The sequence below is a fragment of the Scleropages formosus genome, chromosome 3, assembly GCF_900964775.1.
Source record: "Scleropages formosus chromosome 3, fSclFor1.1, whole genome shotgun sequence".
In the NCBI taxonomy this organism is placed as follows: domain Eukaryota; kingdom Metazoa; phylum Chordata; class Actinopteri; order Osteoglossiformes; family Osteoglossidae; genus Scleropages; species Scleropages formosus.
This window is the reverse complement of record NC_041808.1, coordinates 13,039,761-13,058,810: the sequence shown is the minus strand read 5'-3', so window position 1 is coordinate 13,058,810 and position 19,050 is coordinate 13,039,761. Positions and strand designations below refer to the sequence as shown.

Here is a 19,050-nt window from a genome sequence, read left to right as displayed (position 1 = left end):
TAATGTGGCATTTAAAACCCGCAAATATCATAATGCTCTGATGTCAAAGAAATTTAAGACAAGTATGGCTGCTGGTGAATGTAAACATTTTTTGTACCGCTCAAGGTTGCTATCAGTCATTTTGAGAAAGCTATAGGTATACGGGGACCTAAATCTGGCCAGCATAATTAGCATTCCATCCCTGTCACCATGGCAGTAGGATAGGTATTGCTAACCTCTCTCTTTGGTTCTCAGGTGAATGCCTTTGCTTTGATGGCTACATGAAGGACCCTGTCCATAAACATCTTTGTATTCGTAATGAATGGGGACCCAATCAAGGGTAAGTTTTCTCTTCTATAGCCACAATTATTTGAATGGACACTACCAGTATTAAGCATTGTAAAGGTAAGACAATGTCTAGCTTCTTGACTTTAGAGTGAACAGAAGGTTCTGGCTGTTGATCTCACCTACTGGAGTTTTGGAAATATGCTGGGACTCATCTTTTTTATCAAGATGGAAACTTACCTTAAGTCAGAATTCAGTGGGCTTAATGCGGAAATTCAGGTTCTTAGTCTGAGTCTTTCCAGCCAGATCCAGACAAGGGAAGAAACAATACCTCACAATGCGCATAGGTATTGACTAACCCTTATTCTATATAAAGGCATGAAATGATATAGAACAATAAAACCACCTCCCTCATGCCTATAAAGTCATGCACAATTTCTTGTCCCTTCTCATAATCCTAGGTTTAATTTGAAGATATTTGTAGTCTGCAGTTTTTTTAGAAGAAAAGAAGAAGACACAAAACACACACACACACACACACACACACACACACACACACACACACACACAAACACACACACTGTCTGAGACCGCTTATCCCAAGTGGGGTCGTGGCGAACCAGAGCCTAACCCGGCAACACAGGGTGCAGGGCCAAAGGGAGAGGGGACCCTCCCAGGGCAGGACACCAGTCCATCACAAGGCACCCTAAGCTGGACTTGAACCACCGACCCACAAGAGAGCACGATCAGGCCAGACCCGCTGCGCCACCATGCCCCCCCTCAGAATAGAAATAGAAGAAAAATATTTTTTTGACAAATATCACATTTACTTGAGGCTTCTCGCTGAAGCAACTTATAGTGTTAAGCTACCTACAACCATATATACAGCTGGGTAATTTCACTGAAGTAGTTAAGTAGGTAAGTTTAAGGATACTTTGCTTAAGGGTATTATAGCGGTTGGTGAGATTTAAACCAACAACTTTTGGATTTAAAGGTAGCTGCTCTAGTCACTACATTATCAGCTGCTGATTTAGAGTTATACCATAGCAAATTCTAGTAAATTATTTACATTTATTTGATTATGACACTTTTCTCCACAGCAACTTGCAACATTAATCTTCTTAAAATTATTTACTCTCTTATACAGCTGGGTTTTTTTTTTTTTTTTTACTTGAGCAATTTAGGATAAGTACCTTGTTTAAGGATACTACAGCTGGAGGTGGGATTTAAACCTGCCATGTTCAGAAGGAAAACAGCTCAAACTGCTATGCTACCAGCAGTCCCCAACTTACATAATGCTGTTGTAATCACTAAATTATTGTACATTCTACACAAAAACTGAATCTTTGCAACATTTTCTTATTTTTTTATATTTTTACAACAATACTCCTTCTTTTGCTTAACTTATGACAGAATTATATAACAGAATTATAGCCGTCATACAATACTTTACCGGTGTTATTAAGCAGTTCCATATGTAAGCAGCTCATATGCAAGTTTACAAGTTTTTGATATCAAAATTGTAATAATTTTTATTTTTAAAAATGCAAAGAAAAACTTGTCATTAAAATCTGTAGAAATTAGTGATAGAGTCATACTCGTGTTGTAGTGGGATAACAAAAATGAAACACATTCCTCTGTGGACGTTGCTGACAGCGAGCGCTTATCACCCTGTGACCTAGATGTGTAGCACCATTAGTAACTGGTTAGCAGGTTCGCTGTCCCTCCTTGAGCTCACCACAGTTATCTCCCAACCACCTTCACTACCAGCTCCATATCTATCTTTGATCCCCACCATAGCATACACTCATCTTCAGTATCTCCCAGTAAGTGTAATGACACAACAAAATATTGATAATGTGTAATTAGATTACCACTGTTGTTAATTACAAAACACACACTGCGTTTGCACTGTTGTTAGAGATTCATCTGAGTGCTGCTCTTTTTCCCATGGTTCTCTCTTTAAAATAATAAGGAAAAAAGGTGTTTTGGAAAATTTTAATTTAACAAACACATAGTTGGAAAGGTTTTATTTTCCTCAAACGAGGAATGCTTGTAGTAAATCGTTAAAATGTCATCTTGTGTGCTGCTGGGTTTTATTTCTCTATTGCTGTAACAGATGAACACTTTTCAGTCTGTTGAAAGTGCCACCTACAGCGAGGTTGGAATTGCTGCATTATTTTATTTTTCCAGGGGAGTGCCACACTGAACTTATTCACTGACATAAGAGTTGACCAAAACAAAGTTCTACATAAGGAGATGCCTCTCTTGAGGTCAATACCGAAAAGACGCCCCGAGGAAAATATCGTGAAAAGATTTTCTGCTCATGAGCCACCTACTTCCAAATACTTCTCTCTTATTGAAAATAGCTATAAAAATAAGTCAAGTGACCTTTAGCTGGTGATGTCTGGTAATGACCCGGTAATAAAATGTCTTCATGTCCTGCAAGAATACATGTACATCAAGCAAAATTTTACTCTATACTTTTTTTTTCATTTAACCTGACTGTATATATATGTGCAGGGGGGCGCGGTGGTGCAGTGGGTTGGACCGGGTCCTGCTCTCCAGTGGGTCTGGGGTTCGAGTCCCGCTTGGGGTGCCTTGCAACGGACTGGCGTCTCGTCCTGGGTGTGTCCCCTCGCCCTCCGGCGTTACGCCCTGTGTTGCTGGGTCAGGCTCCGGTTCCCCGTGACCCCGTATGGGACAAGAGGTTCAGAAAATGTGTGTGTGTGTGTGTGTGTGTGTGTGTGTGTGTGTATATATACATATATATATATATCACTAATAAGATGTGGAAGGTGGTAATCGAAACACTTGGGGCTGTGACCCCTAAGCTGGGAGAGTGGCTCCAGCAGATCCCGGGAACAACATCCGAGATCTCTGTCCAGAAGAGCGCGGTCCTAGGAACAGCTAAGATCCTGCGCAGAACCCTCAAGCTCCCAGGCCTCTGGTAGAGGACCCGAGCTTGAAGGAGTAAGATCGCCCGCATAAAGGGGGGCGAGTGGGGAATTTTTAAAAAATTTTTTTTTATAACAGTAATACTGTGACATGGAAGGTATTTTGTGGCAATTTTATTTATTTATTTCACTGAAGGATGACATTCTATGTTTCTGGCATTTGCCAACCTAAAGGCCTCCAAATCTTGGATGAACCTAGGTGGGGAGAAAGATGGGAAATGTATTGTAAAAACAAGGTAACTATAGCTCAGGAGGACATTAGGTGTGTCAGCTTCCACAAGCTGGGAGATGTAGTAACCAGCACACACTGAGCCTGTAGTCTGAATCTGCCAGGAATCTCGTGCTATTTTGGTCACTATCTGACAGTTTTCCTGGAACTAGACCATCTGGTTTTCAGGATACAACATATAAGTGGAGGATAGCGGACTATCTAGAAAAGCAGGAGCATTTCATTGCTTTGCATCAGTGTGATCATGCACTTCATTGTCGTATCGGCATACATTTGTTGCTTTTACTTTTTGTAGCTTGTAGTAAATGGAAGATAGAAAGGTTGATTAGTTATATTTACTGGGAAAATCTCTGCTGAACATTCATGAATGACACATGAGTTTACAGAATAAATACAGTTTAAAGGCACTAGTAGAAGATAAAGTATGAACCCCAGTGGACGCAGCATTAAAGGTATTGATGTTAATTAGATTTTGTTCTATAATAAATTGCTTGGATTTGAGGATGCTACTTGTGAACATTTTGATTAACACGTGGAGGTGTGGACAGCCTCAGAGCTTTAATTGGAAGGAAGATAGAGGCAGTGACGGCAGCACTATGGATCTGATAATTAGAGCTTGGAGTCAATGTATCAGCAGGGTAACGACGGGGCGCCAGATCTCTTCAGTTTTGTGCCACACAGGGAAACTGGCAACAGATTTTAATTGGATTTTACAGGGGAGGGAGTAACAGAGTTAGGAGGTTCCAAGAACTCAAAGTCCAAGGGACCCATGTACATCGGACTACATTCCTTCATCTCGTTACAAGACGGTCTCGATGTGACCTGCTACTATGAGCACGAACTATTTTCAGATAAAAATTATGCCGCTGAAATACATTGACTATGAAATCTGCTCTAGGACCTATTGACTTCAGAACCCATTTAGAAACATTTTCCAAGCCATGCCTTCCTCAACTTTCTCAGCAGCAAAGCTCTTGAAAACTTCTCTTAGCTGCAAATCTAGCTTTTAATGTCTGCATTTAATGTAGCATCAAGCATTATACGAGTTTTAAGTACTCACTCAGTAGCTCACTTGGTGTAACAGTTCCTTAGGCATGACTTCAGCTCCTTGTCGGGTTTTCTTCTCGCACCAGAGTGACAAAGAAATGGTTCCCAGCTGCCTGTCCATATTAATCTTTCTCCCAAGCATATGTCATCTCATGTCATGTTGTATGTCGGTGTTGGAGGTGATTAAATGTTTTCCTGTCACTGAGTTTATAAACAGCATATGCCCACGCCTCATTTTTGGCACATTGAATGAATCCGTACATTCTCAAGTTTGTTAAGTGTTGAAGCAAATTAGCTAGCTGAACTCTACCCCATTTTTCCAGATAAACTAAATTCAAATGAAGGGTGTTGGGATTTTGTTTGGTTTTTCAGTTCGTTCTTTCAAGAAATTAGATATGTTTCAGCAAAAATGTTTTTCTTTTTTCATAAATGCAATGCACACATTATAAATCGTCTTTGCCTCTGAGGTTTTTACTACGTCTGTCACAGTTTTACCATGAATATGTCATCATTGCTCCTTTTTCTTCCCTGTTTCATAGCCCTTGGCCCTACACCATTTTCCAGAGAGGGTTTGATCTAGTAATGGGAGAGCAACCTTCTGATCGTATCTTCAGGTAAGAATGAGTGGCCATTTTTTTTTTTTTGGTCCCTTGGGCATCTTTGTATTCCTCCGGGGACTCTATGAAGCTAAGCAGTAAAGGATAATAGTCTAAAATGACTCCAGGCTTTAAGAAAGGTAGAGAAGAAGAAATGGCCCTGTGTTATTATAGACAGCCTCTTACAGACTGCATTGCCCAGCAAATAGTGCTAAGTTTAATTAGGTAGAATTAACTTCACATCTTGATTTATCTTTAATCAATGTGTGATTCCTTTTCCAGTCCCACAATACCTCACCTACAGACTGTTGGAACTTTGTGTTTCTTCAGATTTTAGCATTTTTATGTTCAGAAACATGCCTGCTGGTGGCTCTGTTTGAACACGTCTGCTTTGACTGGTATTTATTTATTTATTCTACTTTGAATTTAAATTATGCTTTTGTATGTGCAGGAGCTTTGTCATACAGCATCCTCCAGAAAAGTCTGTGCATTTGCTGTTTGACATTTTGTTGTGGTAGACAAAGCAAGATCTGACACATTAAACTTATAATTTCATTTTTTACAAGAAACAACTGTTTCTGTTCATTATAATTACAATTAAGGACTAAAGAACATTTTTAGCAGTTGGTAACGTACAAAGGTATTTGTTTAAGGCATTTAAGAAAATACTACGGTGTTTGTGTTCTCAGTATTGTGTTCTCTTATGGCCACGGTGAAACCTTTACTTTTCACCAGTTAAATACTATGTTAATGTGCTAAACACAGTTATATACTGTGTATATAAAGACTAGAGACCTCTTATGTCATCCAATGCAATAAATGTCAATGTCAATTCTACAATGTTACACAATTTGTGATGACGGTTGACATCACAGGTATGCAATCATAAACATTCTTCCTAATATATTTTTAAAGCTGTATTCTTCTTCCCATGCCCATGAAGTGCTGCATATTTCAAGGAACCATATTTTGATTTAAAGACTTACTTCCTCAGCTTCTGCACATAAATTCAGAATTGTCAGTGCTAATTATAATAATTCAGTAAGGAACTGCAAAGTACTGCAATGCCAGTGTGGCTGCAGATAAAGTGTGTAGTTAGACTCAGTAGACAGCTGGGTAATGGCAGCCTTTTAACTGTGACTAAAAGGGGAAGGAACCATCGAGCAGCAGCACCTCGGCCAGCCATTTGGAAAACATTTGGAGTGACACCTCGGCAGTAGCTGCAGTTTACCATAGATGACGTTGCCAGTCAGCCAGAGCCAGTTTCTGACAAGGCAGTCCCTTTGGTGGACGAGAGTGACATACGAAATACTTATACAACATCAGTGGAGCCTCATTGGTTAGACACTCCGGTCTTATTGCATTACTGAAGGGCCGCGATATTGTCAGAACAAAGGTTGTGATTTGTCATTGCGCAGTTGGTACGAGCATGTGAAACGGTGTGTCTTGAAACCCCTGTTCACATGTATTATTCTTCAAAATGGAAAACCTGTAGCCTGAGAATACACTCCGTGTTCACTGATGACTGCGCGTTGTTTCGTCTTCAAGTTTTTTTTTTTTTTTTTTTTGGCAATTTGAGAAGTTTCTCGAAAAATGCCTTTGGTCGCTGTACAATAAACTGGTGCAGGAATGAAAAAGCAGCGTGAATCTGAATGCAAAGAGAGAATAGTGTTTCCCGGTGGTTTGTACCCATTTTAAAGTGAGTGACTGTAAATCTGTTGGGCCTCCCAGTAATAGGAGTCACTTCGGTCCCTTACGATTACTGATTCTGTTTGATCTTTTTCTGAACAAATGTTGTAAATTGTACAGGAATATTTCTGATTCCGTTTTTCTTTATTCAGTTTCATTTGATGTCATTTGGTTTTTTCCTTCCTTTTGTTGAGAATGGACATGGACTTAGGCATTGCAAATTTCCATGGCCAGCGTTATTGCACGCTACCTAATTATTTTTCACCAGCACACATAGACCTGTGAACACAAACAGAGAAGCTCTTCTCTGCTGGACTGAACTACTAAGGGAAACTTTTTTAAATTCATTTTCAGTACGACAGTGTGAAGACTGTGAGTAAGAGCCTGTTACTTCTGGATTTGTATCAAAGGGCAAAACAGAAATACTGAGTATATACCCAGATATTACCTTCAGGGATCTTTGTCTCAGACAAACAAGCAAAATAATAATCAAAAAACCAGGAAACAAACAAATCATAAAATAAAAGAAAAATCTGAAGTTATTTACCTGAAGTTTTCTTAGGATTTCTTTGAACACAGTCATTCTGATTTTAAGCCAGAAGCTTTAAAATAGACCCACTGGTAAATTTTGCTCCCTTTATGTGTTGCTCCCCAGTACTTCACAACTTGGTGCAGTTTTTTAAGATATATTGGTTTTTTTTGGTTTGGGGGGCCGGGCTCAGGGACATGGTGGCACAATGGGTTTGGCTGGCAATGTTCAGCAAATTTATTGTGAAACTGTGAACATTTAATTGTGGACAAAGCATTAAACATGGGATGTGGTGGCACAGTGAGTTTGGATGGGTCTAAGGTTCGAGTGCTGCTTGGGGTGGCTTGCGATAGACTGGCGTCCCATCCTGGGTGTGTCCCCTCCCTCTCCAGCCTTGTGCCCTGTGTTGCCGGGTTAGGCTCTGGTTTGCCACAGCCCTGCTTGGGACAAGCGGCTTCTGTGTGTGTGTGTGTGTGTGTATGTTTTTTTCCGTCCTTTCATACATAACTAATTGTCAGTTTTTTGGTTTGTTTCTAAAATCATTTTTTTCTATATCTCTGAGTTATGTAATATATTCTACATGTCAGGAGAATCTTTTTAAACTTCAGTTTATGTAGAATATTTTTTTGTAGGTAATACACTAGTTTACAGGGTCGTGTCATTACTTTTTAAATATTAATTTAAAATTTTTAATTTTACATTGTTTCATTTATTTCAAACAATGTCTATGAATTAAGAATAAATAAAATCAAAACTATTTATCGTTTCAGTTTTACTCAGTGCAAAAATATAACCCTTGTATATGTGTCAGGCAGGAAAGCAAGCATATCCCTGCATGCAGTGCTTTATGAGTTATGCATTCTGATTCATCCGCCATCTGTGTACATATCTTAGAAGTTAAGAAATGACAATCTTCGCAGCAGATATGCCACTGTCTTGGTGCATACAAATCCTGTCGTTTCAAATCACTATGCAGACAAAAATGCTGTAAACGGATATACATTTTCATACATACGCATGTGTCTTTCCAGCTGGCAGAAGTGTATTTGTAAGGTAGTGAGCTCAAATTAAATAACGGCAACTGTCGCAGGGTGTGATGGAAGACTATTTTGGTCCCGGATTTTTATACAGTGTATAGGCTCAGTACCTTCTTTTTCTGTCATAATACTGTATGTGCCTGATATGTAAGGATGAACAAAAAGGGCAGTAAAGGTTCTTGCAAAATTAACAGTACTATATTCTGGAATAGCTTGTCATTTAGTTAAGATACTTAAGGCAGAAACTTTATTAATATATGCAGTCCTTTCAAAAAAAAATCAAGAGCTGCACTGTGAAATACATCAGCTTTATGTCAAGTACTGGATTTCACTGCCACCGCAACAAAAGGTAGCTGACTGTATTGGGTTTTGTGGCAATTTACACTGTAAAGTGATTGTAAAATTCTGCATATCTTTGCAGATTATGCTGAATTCATTCTGTTGCTGACTTAAGTGTATATATTCCTTCTGGTTTATGAGATTTTTATATTGAAACCCAAGAGTATCAAGCTCAATATATTGAGGGCTCATGTCTGCTCATTGCAGCATCCAGTTAAATTGGCTCAACTGGTTCATTATTAGGCCATAAAATTATTTATCTGTACACTACCTGCAACATGTTTGATACCCCTGGGCTAAACTATTTAAGCAAGATGAAACAAAAGTATTTCACATTGCATCCTATGAGCTTTGCAGACTTTGTATCTTGGTTGGACCAATATGCTCTCCGTACATTAAACTTTGACAATTATTGCAGCCGTAGCAGGTAAGTGCCAGAACTAAGGTTACCACCTGCCTTCCCCACATGTTAAATATCCTGTGCAATTACCTTCGCCGCACTTGCAAATCACTGTGATAAATTGCTACGCTCTGTTCCTTGCATATATTTACATACTCTCCTCCTAAGATTTTGTTCTCCTAGGAATGCTCCGATTTAAACATATTCATTAATCAGAACCAACAACACTAGTGAGCTCACTCATGCACTGGTCCCACTGTGTCCTGTTTGCGAATCACAATCTTCGCTTGTGCGGCCATCCTAACACAAGTACAATTCCTTACCGACTGTAACGTAATTCATGAAGTACGGTGAATAACAGTACCTGATATTACCAGGTTCAACTAAGATCAGAATATTTAAAAATAAAATGCATATTTGTTTATGAATCTATTTGTCTGTTTAAAATTACTCCCAAGTTCGATGGCAGTTTCATTATAAAAGGATGATGGTGTTTATGAAGTTGTCAAGGCCAACATCAAGTATGATGCCTTTCTCAGTGTTTTTTGCAATCCTGCATATAGAGCTGAGAGACACAGGTGTATTTCTCCCACGAAGGTAGAAGCCTGATGAGATGTAATTGAAAAAGTTAGTTAAGGCTCCCTAATCCAGAGTTAAATAAGGCAATTTTAAAATTTTAACAGACCCATAATCACTTGTGAGAATCTAGCACATGCTATTAAAAGGTTAGAGGGAGTCTTGATTCATAGTACACTGGAATTGGAAACAGGAAAGTAATTGGAGGGACATAATTAAGATTGTCTTTTTATAGCTGTTTAATCATTCTGTTCTTGGAGTGACTCTTAATGCAGACTGAGTATGTGATCCCATGCCCTCTTGTTATGCAAAGTTAGCATTTTATTAGATGCAAATTGAACAACTTTAAATGTGGAAATTGTCAAGTTCAAATAAAGTTTTGATTTTTTATTTCTTAAAACCGTTCATGTGACATAAAACTATTGTTTTTTTACGGCACCTGTTATAAAATTTAGTTGAATATATTATATATATATATATATATATATATATATATATATATATATATATATATATATATATAGCATACATATATACACTTTGCCTTGTTCTATTCAAGTGCTTCATTCATTCATTCATTCATATTTTTCTAATCATTCTTCCACAACTGTGAGGATACTTTTTTCCTTTTTTTTTAAAGTAATATTACCAAAAGGTAGACTCAGCTTCATGTCAATGGTCATAAATAGATGAATGGATAGACTATCTTAGTGAAGTAAAATACTTTAACTTGCACAGCATGGACACATTTTGGCAACATGCTTTCCTTGACGTAAAAAAGGCATAATAATTGAAACATAGGAAGTAATCAAAGCAAAGTTGTATCACACTGACTATATATAATATATATATATATATATATATATATATATATATATATATATATATATATACTTTTTTTTTTTACCCCACTCACCCCCTTTTTTTTTGTGGGCGGTCTTACTCCTTCAAGCTCGGGTCCTCTATCTGAGGCCTGGGAGCTTGAGGGTTCTGCGCAGTATCTTAGTTGTTCCTAAGACCGCGCTCTTCTGGACAGAGATCTCGGATGTTGTTCCCGGGATCTGCTGGAGCCACTCTCCCAGCTTAGGGGTCAAAGTCCCAAGTGTTCCGATTACCACGGGGACCACTGTTGCCTTCACCTTCCACATCTTTTCTAGCTCCTCTCTCAGTCCTTGGTATTTCTCAAGCTTCTCATGTTCTTTCTTTCTGTTGTTGCCATCGCTTGGGATGGCGACATCTATCACTACGGCTATTATATTTTTATAATATATATAATATATAGTGTGTATGTACGTATATATATATATATATATATATATATATATATATATATATATATATATATATATATATATATATATATATATACATACACACACTCTATATATATAATCTATATGTATATACTATATATATATATATATATATATATATATATATATATAGCTAGCTTTTTTAATCATTTACCCTACCTTCTTGTTCTGTTATTTTGACTACTTTCATTGTACTTATTTTTGTAATTATAACCTTTACCTTCATGTTATGGTTGCCATTTAAATATTGCTCTCAGTTCAAGGACCAAGGACAATGTCCATGGTCCAAGGACAATGACATCATAACCAGCCATATGGTCTATCTGTTGCATATACACCATAGAGCCAATATAAGACGGACTGCGGGGCCCAAACTTTCACGGCAAGTTGTAAGTGAGTCCGTGTTGTAACGAGTCTCTGGTTTTTGATGAAGGTTGAACAAAGTTTGACTCCAGTTTGCTGCTGAGACAAGATGAACGTCGGTAGAAGTAATGACAGCGTACATACTTCATCATTACTAATAACAGAACAAAGTGCAATTCAAAATTTCTTGTTTTTATTGATAAATCACAATATAATGAATTAGAGTATCCACACATGACACGTTCTGTAGCATTAAATGCTATTATTGCTACAGGGCAGTTTAATGACAAATACATTTTATTTTGCCAACTTTGCTAATTAGTCACATCTTCAAAGCACTAATCAGTGAGTCAAAGCGGCATTCTTTTGTAGCAAGACAGCGAAGCTCAATCAAAAGATCGGGGAAAATAAAAGGGTTTTTGCAACATTGTTGACTTGACGGTCTTTGCAAATTAGTACATCTGAGCAATTTAGCTGCATTGCTTTGGAGCAAGAGCAAAGTAAACCAAAACATTGCGAAAATAAAAGACTTTACAGCGTGAGTGACAAGAACAACATAGATCTACTAGACTGTTCAAAAGGGATTTTCATAAAATGTCAACTTTTTTATTTTTTAGCGTAGGTCTGCGTTGTACTAATCATTACATTTCATAGTCAACTTTACGTTTTGGGAATGTTTGTGGAAACCACCCAGATCTGAAACACGTGGAACAGAATTGATAGCAAAAAATTGGGATCTAAGATCTGACCACGTTATATGCGATCCCGCGTTGCATCACGTATCTATAAGTATAACGCGTTATATCAGGTCTGCAATGTGTGTCAGTTATTGTGAAAAGTGCACACGCACACTCTTGAAGACATCTTGCTAAAACACACCCATGCTGTACAAATGTGAAATATGTTTCCAGAAGCTTGAGTGTGCTCTTCCATCTTTTCATTACTTTTTTGATTTAAATACGGCAAGAACATAAATAAGAAAGCGAAAATAAAAATTTCCTAAACCAAAGTTCTAAAATTTCTAACAAGGCCACCTGGTAATTAAAATTCTTATTTTCATTTTCTTATTTAAATAAAAAATGTATACTGTGTATACACAAATACAGTGTGTGTGTGTGTGTGTGTGTATGTATATATAAACAAGCTGCAGGGAATATGTCAATACTGCTGATCTTTAAATGCTGCTAAAGAGCTCTTACAATCTAGACTGCTGTGCTCCTGCATCTTTGGTTTATGTCCAAAGATTTTTTTTTTTCCTGCTTTTCATCTCCCAGTTGTGGGCCACCCACATATTCTTCACACAGTGGTCTGCTGAGTTTCCTCTGGGTGCGAGAAGACCGGGAGATTGTATGGTAAAAGTTCAGGCTAAAAGACTGCTCTCCTAATGAACTCGGCTGTTTTTATTTGCTCTTTGCCGTTGAGCGTGGTTTAGGCTATCACCATCGCCACATGTTACTCAAAGATGTGTTGCTAAGATGTGTACGGGGAGCTTTTTCTATTTCACGCAGCCATGAGATTTGAATATCTTCTTTCCCTCAAAGCCAATTTGTAGACAGTCTCAAGATCTCAGTTTTCCATCAGACGTAAGACTTTTTAAGGTTTACCCGTTTCAGTATTCTACCGTAGGACAGAAAAGTCTGAGTTTTCTAAAGCAAGATCGACAAATCAACATGTGTACTGTGTGATATCAGACTTGGGAGACAGCTGCTCAGTACTGTTTGATTCCACTTTCTGTATTTGTTTATGAAATTATTTTCCATTGCTATTCACCCTAGGCAAATCCGCATAGCTGCCTCACATATGCAACCTGACAGAGTTGTCTGTCAGTGCAATTAACATAATATAATTTCTGACACAGGAAAAGCACATTAAGTTGCATCATTTTGACATCAAACATGAAACAAGGGCTTTGTTCGGGTTTTTGTACTAATGTATTCAATGTGATTTGCTTATACTGCAGTGTGTCCTAGATGAATAATTTCACTGCTTATTGCACATGACCCTGTGCATGTTGTGTGATATCGCACAAATAAACAATGCTTCATCAAGCGCTGGAGCGGTGCCGCTGAACTGTCTAAGTGGGTACATTAGGTCCACACGTCCCTGATTGATTACCCGGGATCACTGAACTCGAGGGAGTGCTTCATTCGGGGAAACACAGATATGTTCTTGTCAGAAAGTTTATTGCTGTGATGGTTAATTACCTGCACTTTGTTTGGCTTTTTTTTTCCCCTGGATTTTAAAAAGTGTTAATTTTTCCCCACACTGCTTATGTATTTTTAGCTCACAGTCTGTCAGCTGTTCTCGTTCTTAAAGTTGTACCTTTAATTGGTTAGACTTTTGTTGAAAGTCCTCATTTTGCATCATATTTTTGGTTAAGTTTTATTATATTCAGCCTTATCTGTATTTTAGAACCACCTAACTAATGAATACATGTTTCTAGTACATCTCTTTCACTTTAATATCTCAAGTCTTTAATTTGATATTGTATTTTTTTCACACTAAATAGTTTACCTAACTGTACTAGCGTATTTTTAGTATAATATTTTACAATATGTTCTGTACATTTGCTTAAACAAAATAAGCACGCACTGGATCACTTACGGGGATGCGGTGGCGCAGTGGGTTGGACCGCAGTCCTGCTCTTTGGTGGGTCTGGGGTTCGAGTCCCGCTTGGGGTGCCTTGCGACGGACTGGCGTCCCGTCCTGGGTGTGTCCCCTTCCCCCTCCGGCCTTACGCCCTGTGTTGCCGGGTAGGCTCCGGTTTCCCGTGACCCCGTGAGGGACAAGCGGTTCTGAAAATGTGTGTGTGTGTGTGTGGATCACTTATGTTCCTGTCACTTTTATGTACCACAGTTATAAAAAATAAAAAAAAAAAAAAAATTGTTTTTGCAAAGTTTCTAATTTAAAAAGCTAAAGTGTCAAATACTTTAAACCAAATATGTGAATTCCTACTAGCTGGTTAACAGTGTTTTTTGAAGATTAAAATAAAGTTATCGGAAGAAATTTCCATTTCTTTTGGAGGAAATTGATTTGGAGAAAACTCCATCTATCGCTTTCATGTGTAAATAAAACTATGACCTGGATGTTTTATAATGCATTTCAATTAGTTCCTGATTTGCACCTCAAACAGCCAGGTGAAGCTGCTTAATATCCAAATAATGACTTCAGTGAAGCGGTTAAGGGTTGTTGCTGAGCAAAAAAACATGGCTACACAAACTCAGGGACCAAAGTTCTGCTCATTATAAATGGGACTGACACAAAGTGCTGGTTTGGGTATTTACACTAAATTATGGGTATTTACTTTTCCTCCAGATACATCCAAAGGTGCGTAAAGCTTCATACTACTTGTAACATTGACGTTTTGGAGCAAATGCTCTAATTTTAGATCGATTTTGATCATTTTTACACCAAATTCTCTCCTTTGTTGTGAGGTAGCTCTGTAGTTGCACACAGGCTAAGTTATAATTTTTCTTTTCTTCATTTATCAGTTTGTATGGTAGGCATTTTGACAAACACTTATAAGCTATTGCTCATATTTAAGTGAATGTGTCCAGTATTTTTTTCTCCCACTTGGGTCTTTGCTAGTACACCAAGATGGTGAAGGTTTAACAGTCAGGCTGTGCTGCTCACATATGTGGTGTGTATTTCCAGGTTCACATACACTCTAGGAGAAGGTATGTGGTTGCCCCTCAGCAAGAGCTTTGTCATCCCGCCTGCCGAACTGGCCATCAATCCCTCCGCTAAGTGTAAGACGGACATGACAGTCATGGAGGATGCTGTGGATGTCAGGTTAGTATTGTCTTCAGTAACATATTAATTTCAAACTGCATTCTTCATAAGGAAAATAAAAAAATATATATAAATCATGTAGTTACAGAAAACTCTAAATATGTAGCATCTATTCTGTTTGTTCATTTTTTAGATATTTAAATATTTTCACATTTGAAATATTTTCACATTTATTTTATGAGTATATTACTATGTTTTTGTCACTTGCATCTTAAGTACTTAAAATGAATGCAGTGTAATTTTTCTTTAAATGCTTAATGCGTGCTTTGCTTTCATTTATTGACTTTTGCCTTACTATTAATCAAAAGTAAAGAAATGGCAAAGTGTGAAATTCTCTTGTAAAAGTCCTGCACTCATAAACTCTCTAGGGAATCAAACTATAATCACTCAGCATGAGATTTAAATGTGAATAATATCTCAGCAGTACTGGAGTCACACACATAATGTAATGTAATATGATACATTTGTGGCAAAATATTCTTGTACACGTATGCTTCTTTGAATATTCATTATTTGCTGCGGAATGTGCCATTCACAGTTTTGGATTGTTTCTCAAGTGGTTTTGGAGAAGTCGTGGGATGTGATGAATAAACTTGTGTCAGATGTTACTGACTGGCAGACAAAAGGTAAAGTGTAGCTAAAAGGTGTACACAGCATATAGCAATGGTGCGTCCTTGTGAGGTGATTCCGGGATGCGTGAAGTACTGTCATTTGTCTTCCTCACTGATAAGAACTTCATGTCTGCTTTGGAATTACTTTTGAATCTCCTTGTCAAGGACTGACTGGGTCTTCCCTGCATGTTTGTCTTAATTGCTACTCTGCAACTGCAATCAGTGATCCTGAAGAGTTCATCACTTTTGGGAAGAATGTGGTGGTGTTAATGCGAGTAAAGAAACGGGCAATGGCAGAGGGGGGTGGGGTAAATGAGCTTAATATTTATTCATCCGTCCAGTTTCAAGCACCGTTCTTCCAACTAGGCTTATTGTGATCTGGAGCCAATCATGGGAAACCCAATCGCAGGGCATCGCATAGTGAGCGCTCTGGTTGTGGCACGAGTGTGACCTGTTTATTAAAATGCAAAAAAAAACAGTTTGGTGACCCAAAGGATAAATAACCTCAGGGCTGCAATGGAGAGCTATCCAGGCAGAGGTTAATCAGCACTGCTGCTGGATGCTGGAGGATAGCGCCCCAAATGGTGTACCGTTCCGACCTACATCAGAAGTCAGTGCTGTCGCGGCTGCGATGCGACACCGCCGTGTCTCTGGCCCCACGGCGCACAGAGTTTGTTCGGGTGGTGCTGCTTTGCCTTTTTTTTTTTTTTTTCGGTTATGTATGTGCTTTGCCAATAGCCCTTCGGGACAGCTTACGGTTCCTCATATCTTTCCGTGCAGCTGGACTGCAACTGGAGCGGTGCAGGAGAGGTACCCCGCTCCTCAAAGCGCGGGCACAGCAGCTTCCACATGCATAATTCAGCACATCCCAGTTCACATGCATTCAAATAGGAGAGCGACATTACAAGCCTCAGTCACGGTGCGGTTTGTCAGCCTGGAGTCCCGCGTTACTCGCTGGCGGTATTGCAAGAGGAGGGGTCAACGGCGGTCACCGGGCCTTGTCACGGCAATCTACAGTCCTCGTCAACGAATCGGTGATACTTGATTAAGCAGATGATTGTTCAAAATGTAAAGGTGGAAAGTGCTCCAAGTATATCAAGAAAGTCACTTTAACATTATGCTCGTAAAAGTATGCGGGCAACTTACAGCTGTACATTTACATTTACTTATTTAGCAGACGCTTTTCTCCAAAGCGACTTCCAGTGAACTCTATGTAGTCATTTGTCCTTTAAGTGTTTTTCAGAGTATGCCTGCTGTGGTGTTTTTGCACCAAGAGCAAAAGAGAGCAAGGGCAAATTATTTTGAGTTTATGTAAAAGAAAGGTTCCGGCTCACCTGTAGGGTGTAGTTTAAATGTTGCTTAAACGCTGTTGGTCAGTTCTTAGTTGAAGCCTGAGTGGGTGCAAAAATGTTAGTTATAGAGAAATATGACATGAGCTGCTGTTTCTTAATAAACTCTTTATTTTTGTACTCAAAGTATTCCAGCGCCGTGTTTCAGCAAAACCGCTCAAAGAACAGTGCACTTTCCGTTCGGACACTACACCTGTCAACATCAGTACAGCACCCTCCTGATTCTTAAAAATTACGACACAGTGCTTAGTGTGAATTTGCAATTTCACCCATTATAATGAAACATAAATTGGGGGCGGGAAACGACGACTAAATAGTATACTGTCACGGCCTTGAGCTGGCCATGTTGGGTTTTTTATGTATTTTCCTAAATATTAAATGTGTAAATTCTCACGACAAGATAAGTAGATCCCCTGCCCACTTTGAACATCTCTGTGTGCGCAACCCACTTGTACTTACTTGTATATAGTCGCTGTGTTCACACTAATCTTCTCGACAGTAAACCCTTCCCTAAAATCACATGGTTTTGTTTCCTGATATGGTATCCGGATGATATATACATTCCCCTTCCCTTAAAAAAAAAAAAAAAAAAAAAACATGACAAGCAAGTTTTGGTGTAAACTACTAAGTAGCAGTTTTGTTTCTCAAGAAGAGGCAGGTTACGAAGGTGACCTGGGTGCGCTGCACTGGAATGCCATCACTGTGTCGATGGTCAGCTGGGCTCCCCGGCTGCTGCACGGGGAGGGATGGAAGTAGAATCTGGGCCTCTCTTTTGGCGAGGGACCCTCTTCGTGGTTTGGAACGAACCTTTGATTTGAGCGCTCACGCCGTGCCCGCGGCCACACCGGTGGCTGCTGCTACCAACTGTGTATAGCATGACTGATCAGAGCACACGGCTGCTTCTGTGAAAGTAGGAGAGAGTAGGTGAAATCCTGTCCAACGGCAAGACGATCAAAGGCCAGAATTAACTGAACACTTCGACCCTTCCGCTAATTAAAAATGACGGAACTGGGGCCAGTTGTGCTTGTTTTACTTGTCAGAAATTGTGTGGTTCAGTCCAACCCTCAAAACTCATTTCTTATTACATTAGCTATTAACAGGCCAGTGTTTCGACAGTGTTTTGGCTTTCTCCTCGAGAGAACCATCTTTATGAAAATGCCATTGATAGCACGGTGACTAGCTCTTAGGCCTCCTTTTGAAAAGCAATATAATTCCGATGAGGGGGGTGCGGTGGCGCAGTGGGTTGGGCCACTGTCCTGCTCTCCGGTGGGTCTGGGGTTCGAGTCCCACTTGGGGTGCCTTGCGGCGGACTGGAGTCCCGTCCTGGGTGTGTCCCCTTCCCCTCTGGCCTTATGCCCTGTGTTACCGGGTAGGCTCCGGTTCCCCGTTTGGGACAAGCGGTTCTGATAATGTGTATGTATAATTCTGATTTCACATCTTCCCCCTTCAAAAGTCTGAAAAAATAGTGGAGTGCAGAGTCATTGAGATCTCTGCTTTCTGTAAAAATACAAAATGAAAGATAAATATCTGTGGTGTGATTACAGCAATATACTTGTCATTCTCTTCTAAGAACTGCTTGTTCTAGTCCAGGACTTGGTGGTTCAGAGCCTATTGCGGAATCACTGGGCGCTAGGCTGAAGGGGCAGGCACACCCAGGACGGGATGCCGGTTCATCGCAGGAGAGCCCCACGCAAACACACACACACACACTCCAGGTAGTTTAGCGTGTCCAATTAACCTGTATGCACTACTGTCTTTGGACTGTGGGAGGAAACCCACACAGACACATGGACAACATACAAACTCCACACAGAATGAGCTGGTTTTGAACCTATGCCTGAACAGTCCAGGAGCTGTAAGGCAGCGGTAGTATCCACTACTTAAGCCATGCTGCCCTGATACCATGATTCTGATAAATGGAAAACATAAACATCGAAAGGTTAAAAATGATATAATGAG

At 39.3% G+C, this 19,050-nt stretch overlaps 1 protein-coding gene across 3 annotated transcripts in view; it reads left to right on the top strand.

Moving 5' to 3' along the window:
- astn1 (astrotactin 1) overlaps positions 1–19,050 on the top strand; it is a 281,101-nt gene that overhangs the window by 117,442 nt on the left and 144,609 nt on the right. For all 3 annotated transcript variants that reach the window (XM_029250461.1, XM_029250460.1, XM_029250459.1), the window contains 3 exons: positions 235–319; positions 5,037–5,111; positions 14,994–15,131. In XM_029250461.1, the coding sequence (XP_029106294.1) occupies positions 235–319; positions 5,037–5,111; positions 14,994–15,131 (298 nt within the window). The remainder of the gene's footprint in view (positions 1–234; positions 320–5,036; positions 5,112–14,993; positions 15,132–19,050) is intronic.